The sequence below is a fragment of the Mastigoproctus giganteus genome, chromosome 12, assembly GCF_048544385.1.
Source record: "Mastigoproctus giganteus isolate SK-2022 chromosome 12, ASM4854438v1, whole genome shotgun sequence".
Lineage (NCBI taxonomy): Eukaryota > Metazoa > Arthropoda > Arachnida > Uropygi > Thelyphonidae > Mastigoproctus > Mastigoproctus giganteus.
Genome location: NC_143586.1, coordinates 60,471,871 through 60,488,481, shown reverse-complemented (window position 1 = coordinate 60,488,481; position 16,611 = coordinate 60,471,871). Strand labels below are relative to the sequence as shown.

Here is a 16,611-nt window from a genome sequence, read left to right as displayed (position 1 = left end):
CAAAAAAAAATGCCAGGTATGCATGCTGAAGTTGAATAATCGAACTTTGATGGAATAAAATCTTGTTTTTCAATAATTGATTCTATTATAATGCAGTTAAATGAAAGATTTGAATCAATGAAAAAGATAGCAGAAGACTAATTTTTGACTGGTGAAGCATTCCATTCAGTGACAAGTGAGGATTTAGAATCTGAAGCTGTTTTATTGTCAGAAAAATACCTTGAAATTAATCAAGACTAATTTAAAATGGAAATAAAATACTTTAAACACTAAATAATTTAAATATTAGAAAACAAAAATCCCCATGCAATGTATCACTTAGATATTTTTAATATATTGGTTAAATGGGAGTTGCAAAAAATGTATCCAAATACGGTATTGAAAAAACTTAAAATATTCCTTACAATTCCTACTACAGTAGCCACTGCCAAAAGGAGTTTTAGCAAGTTAAAATTTGTTAAGAATTATTTGAAATTGACGTCAGGACAAGAACACGAATCATATCTATTTCTCCTTTCAATTGAACATGAACTTGCTAGCAAAATAGACTTCAATGAAGTTATCACAAATTTTGCTAACACTAAAGCAGGAAAAATTAAGTTTTGATGTAATTTGATAATTTATGTTCCTATATAATAACTTTGTGTACCTATCCATATAAATCTGGGATTTTATATATTAATATTGTTCCTCTAGCAGTTTCTTCTGTATTATTTTGTTATTAAATAAGAGAAGCTTATTTTACATTATATATGTATACACATATAACCAATGATATTATTTATCTTCTTTCTTTATTTTCTATAAAGAAGTTTGTTAAACAGAGGTCCGACTTATTATTCATTATTCTTATTCATTATGATTATATCAATTATTATTATTCATTATGATTATACCAATTATTATTATTCATTATGATTTTACCAATTATCGAAAAAAGGCGCGTATCCACAAATTTGCCAAGGGCACCAAAAACCTAGCTATGCCTCTGATAGGATTGCCAAATAGAGCAGATAATGAAATTAGTGGAAAATTCCACCCAGGAAAACAAATATCATCTTGGCCAGTGTCCAATTCCTAATGATCATAGTCCCAAAGAACCCCAATTCCATCAGGAATACAGGTCTATTAGAAAAACTTAAAAATGTCCAGATACAACAGTGAGATATCTTAGTCACCTTTGACATAGATGCCATGTTTACTTCTCTATGATTTGAAAAAGCCAAAACTTGTCTCAAAAATACACTAGACTAGGAAATCTTAATTGGATACATCAAAACAGTAATGATCAAATAAATTTTAGAATTGACTGATCCCTTGGTGGGGGATGCTTATTTGTCTTTCAAGGATTTGTTATACATAAAATGTGAAAGATTAATATGAGAAATTCATTATCTGCTCTATTAGCTGAGCTCTTTATAGAGAATTATGAGACTACATTCCTTCACCAAGTTCGTCTTTCATAAAATTTTGACAAATGTATGTAGATGGCATTCTAGCTATTTGAAGCCATGGGAAAGATGAATTACTGAATTTCTAGACTCCCTTAATGAACATCACCCTTAGAATTTCATTTTCCACGAAATAGAATCAAATTACAGATTGATGTACTTCTTGGTGTACTTCTTACTAAACATAATGACAGACTCTTGCAAGCCTTGGAAACATACAGACTCTTGCAAGCCTCAGCCAAGTGGCTAAACACAAGTGTACAGTAGTACATGCATTTGAGTTGACTGACTGTGATTCTAACCCACATGACTACTAAATACAGTAATGTTCTTGTGCATTCCATCTTCTAAACTGCTCTGACCATAATGTGGCTATCCCAGAGTATAAATAGAATTGTTTGTTTCTTCATTTGTTATTTTACATCATTCCATCTACAGTCTACCAAAGTAGGTGTAATTAGATCCTAATTTCTTGGAGTCCTTAGCACCACTAGAAAACAATTTAATATTAGTATTAGTATTAACAGTGGCCAATAATGCAAGAAAGCAAACTTATACAGTATCAGCCAAAAAAAAAAAAAAAAAGCTAACACTTTGCATATCACGTGTCCTTCCCTTTTGACAGTTTTTCTAGTTCTTCCTTGAACTTATTCAAACAACCCACCTCTACAACATCAGATGGGAGTTTGTTGCAAAAAATTGACTATGTGCTATCTGAAGGCAAATTTTTACACATCTCCCCTCCTTCTTCGGTTTGAATTTATACCTCCTCATATATGTAGTCTGAGCAAGAGGAAGGAATCCATCAGCTTTAAGCTTACTCAACCCTTCAACACCTAACCACCTCAATCAGATCTCCTCACAGATTTGATTGAGGAGACGACGACGCACCTGGAGACTAGGCACTGCAGTTTGCTGAACTAAAGCCCTTCCTTTTAGTAGTATCCTTTTATTCCTCTCACTAATCTTGTTGCTGTTTTCGACACTATTTCCAACAGATCCTCATCCTTCTTAAAATGAGGCCTCTAGATCTGTATGCATTATTCAAGAAATGGCCTGAACATCCTTATACAATGAGATGATCACCTCCTTAACCCTGCTGGCAAAATTCATGTATATCATTGATAAAACTCTGTGAGCTGTCCTGACAGCCTCTCTACACCACTCAGAGAATTACATACCTGACTGCACAACTAATCCCAGGTCTTTTTCATTCTCCATTTTCCTGACTGTTATACCACAGTTAGTACGTTAATCTGGAATTATTTCTCCCTGTACGAAGTACCTTGCATTTGTTGATATTAAACTTTAAATTTCTACTTTTCAGTCCATCTTCCTAATTGTATACATTTTGCTGTAACAGCATATCCTGATTACTCTGATTAACCACTATCCTATGGCTTCACCAATGCCATTGAGAAATATAGAAAACAACAATGGGCCTTGCAGTGAAACCTGGGGAACTCTGGCAATAACATTAGTCCAAGGAGAGCAGTGCCCATTGATAACCACTCTCTGTTTTCTCCCAACTAATTACTTACCCCTTTATCCAGAGCAGAAACTTGCTCTTAATGATGCACTGCTCCAATTTGTACAGCCGTCTTTTATGTGCAACAGTGCCAAAAGCTTTTCTGAAATCAAAATATGTGATGTCAAAATTATTTTTTGTATGTAGTTCCTTTGTTACTGTATCATAGTATCCTATGAGATTGGTCAGATAAAATTGTCAAGGGACAATTTTATCTTACTAATGCTGTGACTGCAGTATAATTGAATTCTTGTTTTGATTGTCCTTCATTACTTATTTAACTAGTAACTCCATTATTTCCCCTGTAACAGAAGTCAAGCTAATAGGTCTGTAATTGCTCATGTAACCCTTAGATCTTCTATGAATTGGGGAAACATTCTCAGACTCCAGTCCCCAGAGACCTCCCCTGAATCCAAGGATGCTCTCATAATCATGGCTAAAAGTTTATCTCTTTAATATAATTTGACAGATCCCATCCACTCCAGGTGCCTTTTTTATGTTTAGCTTTAACAGTTTCTCTTACACTTTTCTCTCAGTTATCACAAAATCATTCTGCTCCCTGTTAGAATTTGATATACTTCTGGCATACCCATCCCTAAAAATTCCTTATGTGTGAATGCAGATACCCAATTCCCATTTGGTTTGTCAGCAACCTAAACTGGATCATTAGCAGTTAAACTATCAATATTAAGTGGACAAACATGATTCATCTCCTTCTAGTGTTTACATGAGCAAAGATGCCAGTGCTGCTTTTCTTTGCTTTAATCTGCCTTAGCTTGTCTAACCTCCTTTGTGACTTGATTGCAGACTAATTTATATCTACTGCAGTTTTCTTCTTTACCACAAGTCTCATCAGTTCCTCTGACATCCATTTACTTCTAAGTCTTGAACAGTATATCTTAGTCGGTATAAAAGCCTAGTAGTAGTAGTAGTGGCATGTGATGCAAGAAAGCATGTGTATGAGCTTATGCAGCATCAGCCAAAAAAAATCACACCATTCCCTCCAAATGCCTGTCCAGTTCCTCCTTAAATTTATTAAACCTATAAACTTCCACACCGACAGATGGAAGTTTGTTCCAGCAATTAACTACCCGCTGGCTAAAGGCAAATTTCTGCACATCTATTCTACATCTGTCTTTTCTTAATTTGAATTTATGCCCCCTTAGGTTCATAATCTGAACAAGTGGAAGGATTCCATCAGAATTCAGCGTGCTCAACCCATTCAAGGCCTTATACACCTCAATCAGATCACTGCGCAGGTGCCTAGTCTCCAGCCACTGCAATTTGCAGAACTTAAGCCTCTCTTGGTAAGAGGATCCCTTCATTCCCCTCATCAACCTTGTTGCCCTTCTCTGTACACGCTCAAGTAAATCTACATCCTTCCTAAAATGAGGCCTCTAGACCTGTATGCAGTACTCAAGGCGTGGCCTAACCATTGCCTTGTACAGAGGGATAATCACCTCCTTTTCCCTGCTAGCAAAATTCCTATATATTATTGACAAAACCCCATGACCTGCCCTGGCAGCCTGTCTGCATTGCTCAGAAAACTTCATATCTGCCCGCACAATTACTCCCAGATCTTTTTCATTTTCTACCACCTTAAGTGTAGTACCACGCAGTTGGTACGTTTCTCTGGGGTTACTTCTACCCATATGCAGTACTTTGCATTTGTCAAGTTTTTATGATTGCATCCCTGAATGTTTCCCATTTAGAATTTGCCATTGTTATTCTTCCTAAAATGAGGCCTCTAGATCTGTATGCAGTACTGAAGAAATGGCCTGAACATTGCCTTATACAATTCACTGCCTTAACCTCATTAGTTGATCTCATTGAACAGAATATAAAAAATACTGTCTGAGATCATTGTAGTTACCCTTACAAAAACAAAAGTCCTCCCCTTTGCCCTTGATAGTAGTTACATCTTTCAGTGAATACACTGTAATCACTGCCACCAGTGAATCTTTAATCTGCAGATCCTTAATGTATTAAGGGTCACTGCCTATAATCAGATCAAGAGTATAGCTTTCTCTTGTTGCCCCTCTAATATGCTAGTGTAGAAAACAATCATCCATTAAATCCACAAACATCTTGCTGTTTTGTGATTAACCAAACCACAAGTTCATCAAACTTACTGCACATTGAACTGGCCACCCATGTCCACTGGTTGTGCTGCATTTGATTTTATGTTCTTCTTAACTAAGAGCATAATCCCCCCAACCTCCTGTCTTGTCTGTCTGTCTGTCTTTACTGTACACGTACTCCCCATATTCAAATTCTGTATCCCTTATATCTGAGTGATGCCATGTCTCTGATAACCCCACAATGTCTGCATTTGACGACTTGAGCAGTATTTGAAATTAATCAGATTTATATATTTATAGCATAAGTATACATGCAACTGTTTTTGCTCGTAGTAACCCTCACACAGCCCATCTGTTTGCTTGTTCCATGTGGGCCCCCATCAGGTCTTAAAATTCTTGACACCTTGTTTTCCAGGCTGCTGCACATTCCAATAGAAACAGTATTTAACCTTTTAATATTTAACCTCAGAAGTAATAAACCTCTACCTGTTAATCTATTAATTTGTATATCCTCCAGGCTAGCAGCTTTCCAACCCACCTAACACTGCCTTGATAGTATTAGCAAATATTCCTTCACCCCTTCTATTTAGGTATATCCTATCCCTGTAGAAATACTCTCCTGTTAATGAGCACAGATCACACCGAGAAAAATTCTTTCTCTTGAGCCTTGCACAGTTTTTCCAGGGTTCTATCGATTGATTGATATCAATTGATAAAGACTCCCATCATCATGTACTCCCTCCTATCTTATCTGAAAAGAATTGCAGATATTTTTAATTTCAATCCTGTTCATTATTTTTTCTTAACATTGCTCTGTACTTGTTAATTAAATCCTCATATCTTCTACTCTTAATACCATTAATATTAATGTCTGCAACATTATTACCTTTTGTGCCCTTAAAAGATGATAGCTGCTGTACAGCATTATCAACTTTAGCTCCTGGCAGTTAGCCAGAAGAAAATGGTTACCCAGACAATATGATCTCCAAAGTAGGTACCCAAAACACAACCAAAACGCGCCCAAAAATCCAACAGCTCAGGAATCCTCATTATCTCATATGTTCTAGTTATTAGCCAGAAAATTTCCACCTCTCTGAAGGCTTCCTTCATTAATACTGAAGCTCGGCTCCACAATTATAGAGTTCTAATATACAAACCTATGTTTTTACTATGTTATCATGCAGCTAATTAAAGTTTAAAATTTAAAAGTACTGCATGGTGGTGTATTTATCTTTTATATTCACAAGGCTGATGACAAAGAATTGCTCCAGGTTTTGAAGGCCCTCAAAATATATGCAAGGCGACATTTAAGGCCTGCTATTCGACATTCTGTGTACATACATAAACTGATATACATATATCTTATTCACCTAGTTGAGCATCTCAGCTGTGACACGTCCTCTGTGTGTGCGGGGGGGGGGGGGGTTGTTTTTAAGAATTTTTTGTGATGTCTGTTTTTGTGATATTTCTTTATACTTAATTTCATTCATGTTTCTGACTACTTTTAAATTAACAAATTGTTTAATGATAATAATAGCAATTAGAAACCTTGATGGAATATTTTATCTGAATGGAAACTGGAGAATAGATTACCCTAAAGAACTAAGAATTGCTGGAACAACTTTCTTTTATGAAAAGAAATTGCGTGGTACTTCAGCTCCAGAATCTTTGCGAGCACGTGGGCCAACTATAGAGCCTATATTTATTGTGGTAAGTTCCCTCTTTCATTTTCATCTTAAAAAAAAAAAGAAAAAAAAAGCAGCATGTGTACCCTGTATGCATGAAAGATGTTTTTTTTTATGTGAAAACATCTATGGCGGCACTAGAGTAAAACCATTTAAATTTTTGAATGGTTTGATCAAAACTTACTTACACTGCTTAGAAGGTTGATGTTGATCAAAATCTTGAGAAGCAGATCTTATTAAAGCCTACATTTTTTTCATTCTCTATGTTTATGAACTCGTTCCTTTTCGACACAAGAGGCTTCTTTGGTGGCTTTTAAGCTTTTATTCTTGCATAATATTACTACCCACTACTTACTCTACCGAATCAATGTTAGTGACTGAATTGATGTCATTTAGGAAGTAATGTCATTTCCATATCTTAGTATAAATGTACTCTACCGAATCAACGTTAGTGACTAGTTAGCATTGTTAGCACCATTTAGGAAGTGACGTCATTTGCGTCATTTCTGTAAAAAATTTCGTTACCAATGAGTTTTATTCCAGTGCCACCATAGATGTTTTCACATCAAAAATAAATAAATAAATAACTAGGGGTCCATGCAGTAAAACTGCACTACAAATAGAGGTTACATAATATGAGAGTATACAACTTCATCATTTTTTTATTATTAAAATTATAGGCCTGCTTGTAAGATATTATTATACCTTCCTGCCTATATAATACAGTTTCTTGTTTTCTTGAAATGCAGATCAATTCTGTTAACTTTATTAACTTGGCTAAAATTTTCATGTATTGTTTCTGTAGGCTTATGTAACCTACAGAAACAAATAACACAGATTTGGATGTAAAACTTGTAATACAGAATCTGCCCTTATCATATAGGGAGCAGCATCACCAATAGCTGCAAAGATTCAATCATAAATCTAGCAGTTGTGGAGTGAGTTACATTTTTGAGAACTTTACAAGCATACAAATGTGAATTAGATGGTCTGCATCTAATTTCCCACATACCAAATGAACAATATAAAGGCCAAAATCTGTTTCATCAGCCTATCCAAATGCACTTTTCTCTAATATCTTGATGAATTTCATGAATAATGTCATCATAAATACAAAGAATGTTGCCTGTTTTTTATTACTATATAAAATTATTTGTTTCCACCTGTATCTTCTTTATATATTGTGATGTATATAACTGCATTATACTTTGAGTTTTGAGTTGTACTTCCTTTTACGCACCCACATATGTATTTCCTTATGTTTGATTTATCAGTGTTCTCTATTTATTATTATATTGTATTATCAGTTGTTAACCTTTGGCCTGGTGGCCATGAATGGCAATATTGCAGTGTATCGATTTGTATTATTATTATTATTAGTGCAATAAAGATTGCAATATTAATAATAATCAAGACGCTTAAATTTGTAGAACTGAAGCTTTTCTAGGAGCTCCCTTTTGTTCCCTTCACCAATCTGGTTGCACTTCTATGCGTCCGTTCCAACAGATCTTCATCCTTCCTAAAGTGAGGCCTCCAGACCTGTATACAGTACTTAAGATGTGGCCTAAAATTGGCTAAAATTTTCCTGTATTGTTTCTTTAGGCTTATGTAATCTACAGAAACAAATAACACAGGTTTGGATGTAAAACTTGTAATACAGAATCTGCCCTTATCATATAGGGAGCAGCATCACCAATATCATATAGGGAGCAGCATCACCACAGCCTTATACAAAGAAATAATTGCCTTTTTATTCCTGTTAGCAAAGTTTCTGTATATCATTGGCAAAATGCCATGAGCTGTCCTGGCAGCATGTCCACTACTCAGAGAATTTCATTTCTGACCGAACAATTATGCCATATATTTTTCATTTTCCATTACTCTGAGTGTAGTACCACATTGATAAGTTACTCTAGGGTTACTGCTACTCATATGCAGTACCATGCATTTGTCAATGTTAAACTTCGACTGCCTTTTCTCAGCCCATTGATCCAATTTTCCTAGATCTTGTTGCAGTAACTCACGCTGATGACTGTTGTTAACCATCCTGCCAACCTTTGTATCATCTGCAAACTTAGACATTAAGCCTTATATACCTTTCAATACCATTGATAAATATTAAAAACAACAATGGGCCCAGCACTGAATCCTGGGGAACTACACTAATAACATTAGTCCACGAAGAGCAGTGCTCACTGATAACCACTCTTTGTCTTCTTCCACTTAACCATCCCTTTATCCATAGCAGTAACTTTCCTGTAATACCACATAGCTCCAGTTTGTACAGCAGTCTTTTATATCAACAGTATCAAAAGTCCTCCTGAAATCCAAGTATATGATGCCAAAATTATTTTTTGCATCCAGTTCTTTGGTCACTGCATCATAGTAACCTATCAGATTGGTTAGACAAAATTGCTGCTTGACAAATCCATGCAGTGATTGCATGCCTGTTCAGATGGTCCTGCATTACTTGTTTAACCAGTGATTCCATTATTTTCCCTTTAACAGATATTTGGCTAACAGACCTTTAATTACTCATTTGCCTTTTGATCCCACTTTATGAATTGGGGATATATTCACATATCTCTAGTCCATAGGGACCTTCATTTAATCCAAGGATGCACTCATAATTATGGCTAATGGTCTGTTTAGCTCCTCTGCTGCTTCCTTTAATATAATTGAATAGATTCCATCCACTTCAAGTGCTTCTTTTATCTCCATACTCAACAATTTCTCTTCTACTTTCCTTTCAGTTATCACAAGGTCATTTTGCTCCTCATTTGAGTTTGATAAACTTCTGGCATCCTCTTCTCTAAAGAATTGCTCACATGTAAATGTAGATGAAAAATACCTATTCAATTTGTCCGCAATCTGAGCAGGATCATCAACAGTTAACCCAAAAAACAGCAAAGAATCTTTGCTGTTTTTTTTTTTTTTTTTTGTATTCTTTGCCAAATACTTCTTTTAAAATGCCTTAGCTTGCCTGACCTCCTTTACAACTCGATTCCAGACTAATTTATATCTACCATAGGCTTCTATATCACCTGATAACTTATATGCATCCCATGCACTTTTCTTCTCTTCCACATGCCTCAATAGTTCATCTGATATCCATTTAGGTCTAAGCTTGAACAGTATATTTATTTGTTGGAATAAAAAGCCTAGTAGCTTCTTTGATTACTTCCCTGAGTACTTCCAATTTAGAATTTGCTTTTGGTAACAGCATCAGTTGGTCCCATTGCACATAATTTCAAAACTTTCAGAGACCTCTATGGTCACCCTTATGAAAGAAAAAGCCTTTTACTTTACTTTTGACAGTAGTTATGTCTTTCATTAAATTCCACATTAGTACACTGTGGTTGCTGCCACCCAGTGGATCTTTTACTTGCAGATTCTTAATGCATGAAGAATCATTGCTGATTACTAGAATAAGATTATTGCTTCCTCTTATTGCATCTCTAACATGCTGCTGCTGTAGAAAACAGTTATCCAATAAATCCACAAAAGTCTTGCTATTGTGTGAGTGACCAACACAAATTCCAGTCAACATCTGGAAAGTTGAAATCCCCGATTATGAAACATCCTAGGTTACTGGCTCACTCTTTTTCTCTATGGCTCTTTGGTGTACTTTTCACAGTCATTAGTCCTATAAAACACTCCTTCTCTCAATTTTGTTTTCCCAGTGCTTATATCGCACTAAACTGACTCAACATTGCACTGGTAACCCATGTCGACTGGATGTAGTGCCTTAGACTTAATTAGCCTCTTAACTAAGAGCATAAGCCCTCCACCTCTCCTGACCTGTCTGTCCAGCCTGTATAAATTGTACACCTGATATTTAAATTCAGCATCACTTAAATCTGAGTGACACCATGTCTCTGCTATCCCTACAATGTCTACATTTGATGACTTAATCAATACTTCAAATACCTCAAGTTTATTTATGATGCTCAGGCATTAGTGTACTTGCAAGTATACATGCACATGTTCTTACTCTTAATTGCCCTTAAACAGCCCCTGTATTCACTTGTTCCATGATGATCCACAGCAAAGACTGAAATCCCCGCCACCTTCCTTTCCAGGCTGCTGTGTTTTCCAATAGAAGCAGTGCAAGAATCATCTTCATCTCTGCCTGCGGCTCTGGTTTAATCAATTAGTCTGTGTATCCCCAAAGCTAACAGTTTTCTGATTTACCTATCACTACCTCGATAGCATCAGCAAATATTCTTCCACCCCTCCTATTTACAAGCACAGACCATGCTGTGAAAAATACTACCTCATGAGACTTGCACAGTCTCTTCATAGCTGAACTGATTGACGAAACTCTCATCATGTACACCCTCCTATCATGTCTTGGCAGAATTGCAGACGCTTTCAAATTAAGTCCTAACTTGCGGCTTTTTCCTGACATTGCCCTGTACTTGCTAAGTAAATCCTCTGATCTCCTACTCTTAATATATCATTAATGCTAACATACAGTATCATCTTTTGTGCCCTTAAAAGATCATATCTATAGCATCATCAACTTTTGCCCTTGGGAGACATACCCTGGTCTCCTATTCCACCTATCCTCCTTGCTCTATATATTTACATTTTCCCAACAATAGTGTCACTGACAATAACCACCTTCTGTGGTTATTGTCAGTGACACTAAGTGTCAGACCAGCACATTCTGCCTTGGAAATTGTCAATGTGTTACCTGATGCACAAGTATGAATTCTGGTGTTGAGTTGGGCAGCTGAGATCTTGACGGGCCTCCCCTTTTAATTCCTTTGAAAGCATCTACCCTATTCTTGTAAATGCCTATCAGAATGCTGAGTTGGTGCCTAATTTCTTCACCCTCTTTCTGCACTGAACACACACACACACAAAGGCAGTTCCCTTAGCTCCATCATGTCCAGTTCCAGAATGATTGGGAAACATTGCACAACTTTCACATTTTGTTTTGCCATGATTTGTAGGAGAATTGCCCCTCTTGTTCTCTCCCCGAGCTACAGTACTCCTGTTGCTTTGCTGCTCTAGTCTACAGCATGATTTCAGTTTAAATACAATTTAATTGATCAGCAATGAAAATTAATAAAATTAATTGATTAATTGACAATACTACGGCACCTCCAAAGCCAGGTGGGCAGGAGCAGCAGTGCGTAGCACACGCTTCTTGATTAGACCGGGGTTCGAGCCCGTGACCACCAAATACGGAGGATGTGGAAAGGTCATGGAATGACCACCGCATATCCCCGGAGCAATATGGTCTTAGTTGCTAATGCTCCTAAAAACCAAATAACAACAACGACAATACTACATTAAGTTAATAGATTCCTAAATGCAGTGATACATCTTACACTATCAAGTTTTATGTTATACCTTACTCTGTCAGACTCAAGATATATGTTAACCTCTACTTTTATGATCACAGTTATGTCCTTATTAAAAATTAAACTTTTTTAGCTAAAGACAAAAAAAAAAACATATATGCCTAACAAGTGATTAGTACCTTTGAGCTACTGATTTATCACAATTGAACCCTTTATTCTGCTGCACCATTAGTTACTCATGATATTTATGCTAAACCACCGATACAATAGCAGTATGAATAATAAGTCGTAATTTACAAATTCACTGGCTAAATTAAAAAAAAAAAAAAAAAAAGCTATTGTACATGGCTAAGACTATTAAACTATTCATCAAACACAATTTAATATGTCAATTAATCAAAAAGACAGTAAAAATTTCCGATAAACTTATCTGTTCTTACCAGCCCAGAATTATTCGACTATTCACGTGTTCTCTCTTACCAGCCTCCCAATTCTGACAGAAGATTTGGAAAAATAGAAAATCTGCATTATATTTATTTTGCAGTATTTAACTGATGAATAAAAGCTGCTCAGTCTTGAAACATGAGAATAGCTGTTTCAACCGTTTATGGTAATCCAGTTGCTTGATTCATTGAGCAGGTGATCAGTCATGGTTTTCAAATACAATCCACAAACAAAGCATGGAATGGCAATCAACATGCTCTCTAGGACACAAAACAATTTTGTTTTCAAAAATCAGTGTGATGTTGATAATTTCTTTTGATGTTAAGAGAATACATCACATGGAGATTGTTCCACCACAGAAAGTAGTTGCTTAGGAGTACTGTGCATAAATTTTGAATCATTTGGTTAAAAGAATTCACCAAGTAAAACCACAGTTTCTAGTAAAAGGGAGCTGATTCCTGTTGCACAATAGCACTAAGCCACATTCTGCACTTATCAAGTTTTTGGCAGAGAGCATGAGATTAAGGTGCTAAACCACCCCTTCCTGGAACTTAGTATTAGTAGTGGCAAATTATTGCAAGAAAGGAAGCTTATATAGCCAAAAAAAAAAAAAAAAAAAAAAAACCTTTCTATATCACCTCAAATAGTTTGTCTAGCTTTTCTATGAATTTATTCAAACTATCCCCCCTTCCACAGCACCAGGTGTAAGTTTGTTTCAATGATGAGCTATCCATTAGTGAAAGCTAATTTTCATTCATCTATCCTGCAGCCATCATTCCTCAGTTTAAATGTATGCCACCTCATTTATGTTGTGTGAGTAACAGGAAGGATATTATCAGCATTTAACGTATTAAAACCATTCAAAGCATTAAATACCTCAATCAGATCTCCTCACAGGTTTCTAGATGCTTCAGTTTGCAGAACAGAAGCCTTTCTTGGTAAGAGTATCGTTTTGTTTTTCTCACTAACATCATTTCCTTTCTTTGCACCCATTTCAATACATTCAACAACCTTCCTAAAATTAGGCTTCTAAACCTGTATAGATGTGGCCTAATCATTGCCGTATACAATAAGATAATCATCTCCATACTCATGCTGGAAAAATTCCTGTAATATCATTAACAAAAGTCCATGTGCTGTCCTGTCAGCATATCTGCACTGCTCAAATAACTTCACTTCTGTTTGCACAATTTCCCCCAGTTGTTTTTCATTCTTCACTGCCATCAGTGTTGTAACACACACAGTTGGTATGTTATTCTGGGATTACTGCTACCCACATGCAGTACCTTGCATTTGTCAATGTTAAACTTCAATTACCACTTCTCAGCCGCCCATCGCCCTTAATTTTTCTAGATTTCATTGCAGTAGCATACCCTGAAATTGTCAAACCTTGAAGTTTTAATTGCTGCAGGTATAAATTTTATTCAGAAGACTCACACAGAAATTTCTCTACTGGGAAAACCATAAAAAAATTCAGTTAGGTCTATCTCACCCTGCATACTTGTAGAAGAATTAATAAATTAATATTTTTCATGAATAGAAGGCATGTACAAATTTGTACATTTGTTTTCTTATTTTTGTTACAGTGTGTCCCTAGCATGATTATAGACAATATTAGCATTCTTATTTGCTATATAATTATAGACAATAAAACTGTATGATTATAGACAGTAATCTGACATTCTTAGAGGTTAATGATTACTGCAGCCCAAGGTGCTATTTGATTTCTTTTAGCTTCTCTACCAAGAAAAGAATCAAGGAGTAAGTTATGAATATTCAGTTCCTATTGGTGTTAGCACATCTCAACCAGATACTTATGTTTGGAACTTTGGAGATTTTGGAGAATGCTCTCAGACCTGTGGAGGAGGTAATTAGCATCTAATGAGCGAGAGAATTTTCATTGTGTATAGATAATTCAGTTCTTAATATCATCTTTGATTGTAGTAAATAAATGCAAAATTAAGCACAGATTTTGTTTGCACTTCAACCTGTCTTAATTCTTCATCTATTTACATTAAGATATGATAAAGTCATTCAACCTTGGGACTATTTTACCAAGGTAGTTTGCTATTATCTTAGTTCATCTAAGTTGAAATGATTTAATAGAAAAGTTGTATTCCATAGATTTCAGATTAGCCTTGCAGGATGGTATCTTCCCATATTTCAGATCCATATAAGATTTGATTTGTCGTTTAAGAGTTATTTATGTCACGGTTATAGAAGAATTAGTTATGTGTCTGAGATTTTGTGTTAGTAGCCACATTATATTGGTTGCTTGACTTTAGCATTATGGAGATGTGTTTTAAAGTGGCATTTTCCATTTAAATAGAAACAAAGATCTTTTATGAAGTGCAACTCTAGGGATTGGTTGTCTTTTAATTACAGGAGACAGAGTAAAAGATTATTATTTCCTGGAGATTGTCATATATCATACGAACTGACTTTTTTACGTTTGTTTGCAAACGTAAAAACGTTTGTTTGTCTGGAGGGCACTATTCTTTACAATCAATTCACAGCTGCTTCATTGAGAGATCATGATAAATCCCAGATTTTCAGATCATCAGTATATCTAGTAGTCTTGATATTCTAATTTAATGAGTGAAAGCAAAAAGGTTAAAAGCTCCTCCTTGTTGATTAAGGTATTTCTGTTAAATCATATTATTATTAGCCATATGGTGAGGCTTATGCTGCACCAGCCAAAAAAATTTTCTGAGTTACCCTGAGAGAGAGAGAGAGAGAGAGAGAGAGAGAGAGAGAGAGAGAGAGAGAGAGAGAGAGAGAGAGAGAGAGAGAGAGAGAGAGAGAGAGAGAGAGAGAGAGAGAGGTGAGGTAGAAGGGAATCACCAAGAAAGAGAAGAATGATGATATCCAGCTCAAGACCCCGGCTGTGCCAAGCCCATACTTACCAAATGTTCTCATCAGTATTATATTTTAACCCAAAGGCTGTGGGTTCGAATCCCGCCTCAGGCTTGGATATTATGATGGTGCTGTACTCTCCGGTTGGACCTCACAGCCACGATAAATGAAGGAAGCAGGAAAAAACTGGTTCCTTCGTGTATTGCTCACATCATACGATAAAAAAAAAAAAAGTATTATATGTCTTGTAGAATTTTGGAAGTAAGTTTAATTGCATTAATAATAACACTAACCAACATGATTTTTACCTCCAGCAAATCAATGGTTGTTTCTGGTCAAGTTTTATGTATAGAATTTAAAATCAATCATAAAAATTTCTTATCACGTCTCAGTTTTAAGATATAGATGGATAACTGGATTCTGTACAAAGATATCTTTACTGTTTGAAATACTATTTTTAAACTTATTAACTTTTGATTAACTACGGAGTTAATAACTCCTTATTAACTACGGAGTCGGCCTCCGTAGCCGAGTGGGCAGGAGCGAGAGTGCAGTAGCACGCACTCTTTGAGTAGACCGGGGTTCAAGCCCCTGACTGCTGAATACGGTCGATCTGCCAACCCGCACTGGACCAGCGTGGCAGATTATGGTCCATTTCCCTCAGCGTGAATTGTTGAGGAGGCTTCCATCCTGCAGTGGGTTGATAATGGCTGCACTTTACTTTACTTTACTTTTAACTTTTGATTGGTTTTGTCTGTTGGGCTAAAAGTTAAGCAAGTACATCATTACTGTTCTTGCAATATAGTATATTTTGATTTTGATGCACTTTTCCAGACAAGTCAGTATTTTTATTAATGTTGTTACACCATTCAACTATTCACTATATAGTGTATGATAAACTACACTATAAGAATTCACTTTCTGTTTCAAATTTACCAATTGCTTTTACTGTTTTTAGGTTAATGCATTGTTAAAATGGAGAAGACAAAGCACAGAACTTGTGTCAATCACCCAGACAACTTCTGCCATGTTTGTAGACACCTAATCCCAAAAACTCAGAGGAAGAAAGTATACAATGTCACAAACATTGCATATGCATTGTACTTCGGCTGCAAGATCGGTGAACAAGAAAAAAATTGGGCTCCACATATATCTGTTTTATTACTTGTACAACGAACTTAAGGCTGTGATTATATGGCAAGCTGAGAGCATTACCTGTTGCCGCCCCTATGGTGTGGCACGAGCCCAAGA

General features: G+C 35.9%; 1 protein-coding gene across 2 annotated transcripts in view; it reads left to right on the top strand.

Moving 5' to 3' along the window:
• The window catches only part of LOC150077096 (papilin-like), a 724,323-nt gene that overhangs the window by 260,921 nt on the left and 446,791 nt on the right, over positions 1-16,611 (top strand). For both annotated transcript variants that reach the window (XM_090386252.1, XM_090386253.1), the window contains exons 9-10: positions 6,598-6,770; positions 14,239-14,371. In XM_090386252.1, coding sequence (XP_090242378.1) covers positions 6,598-6,770; positions 14,239-14,371 — 306 coding nt within the window. The remainder of the gene's footprint in view (positions 1-6,597; positions 6,771-14,238; positions 14,372-16,611) is intronic.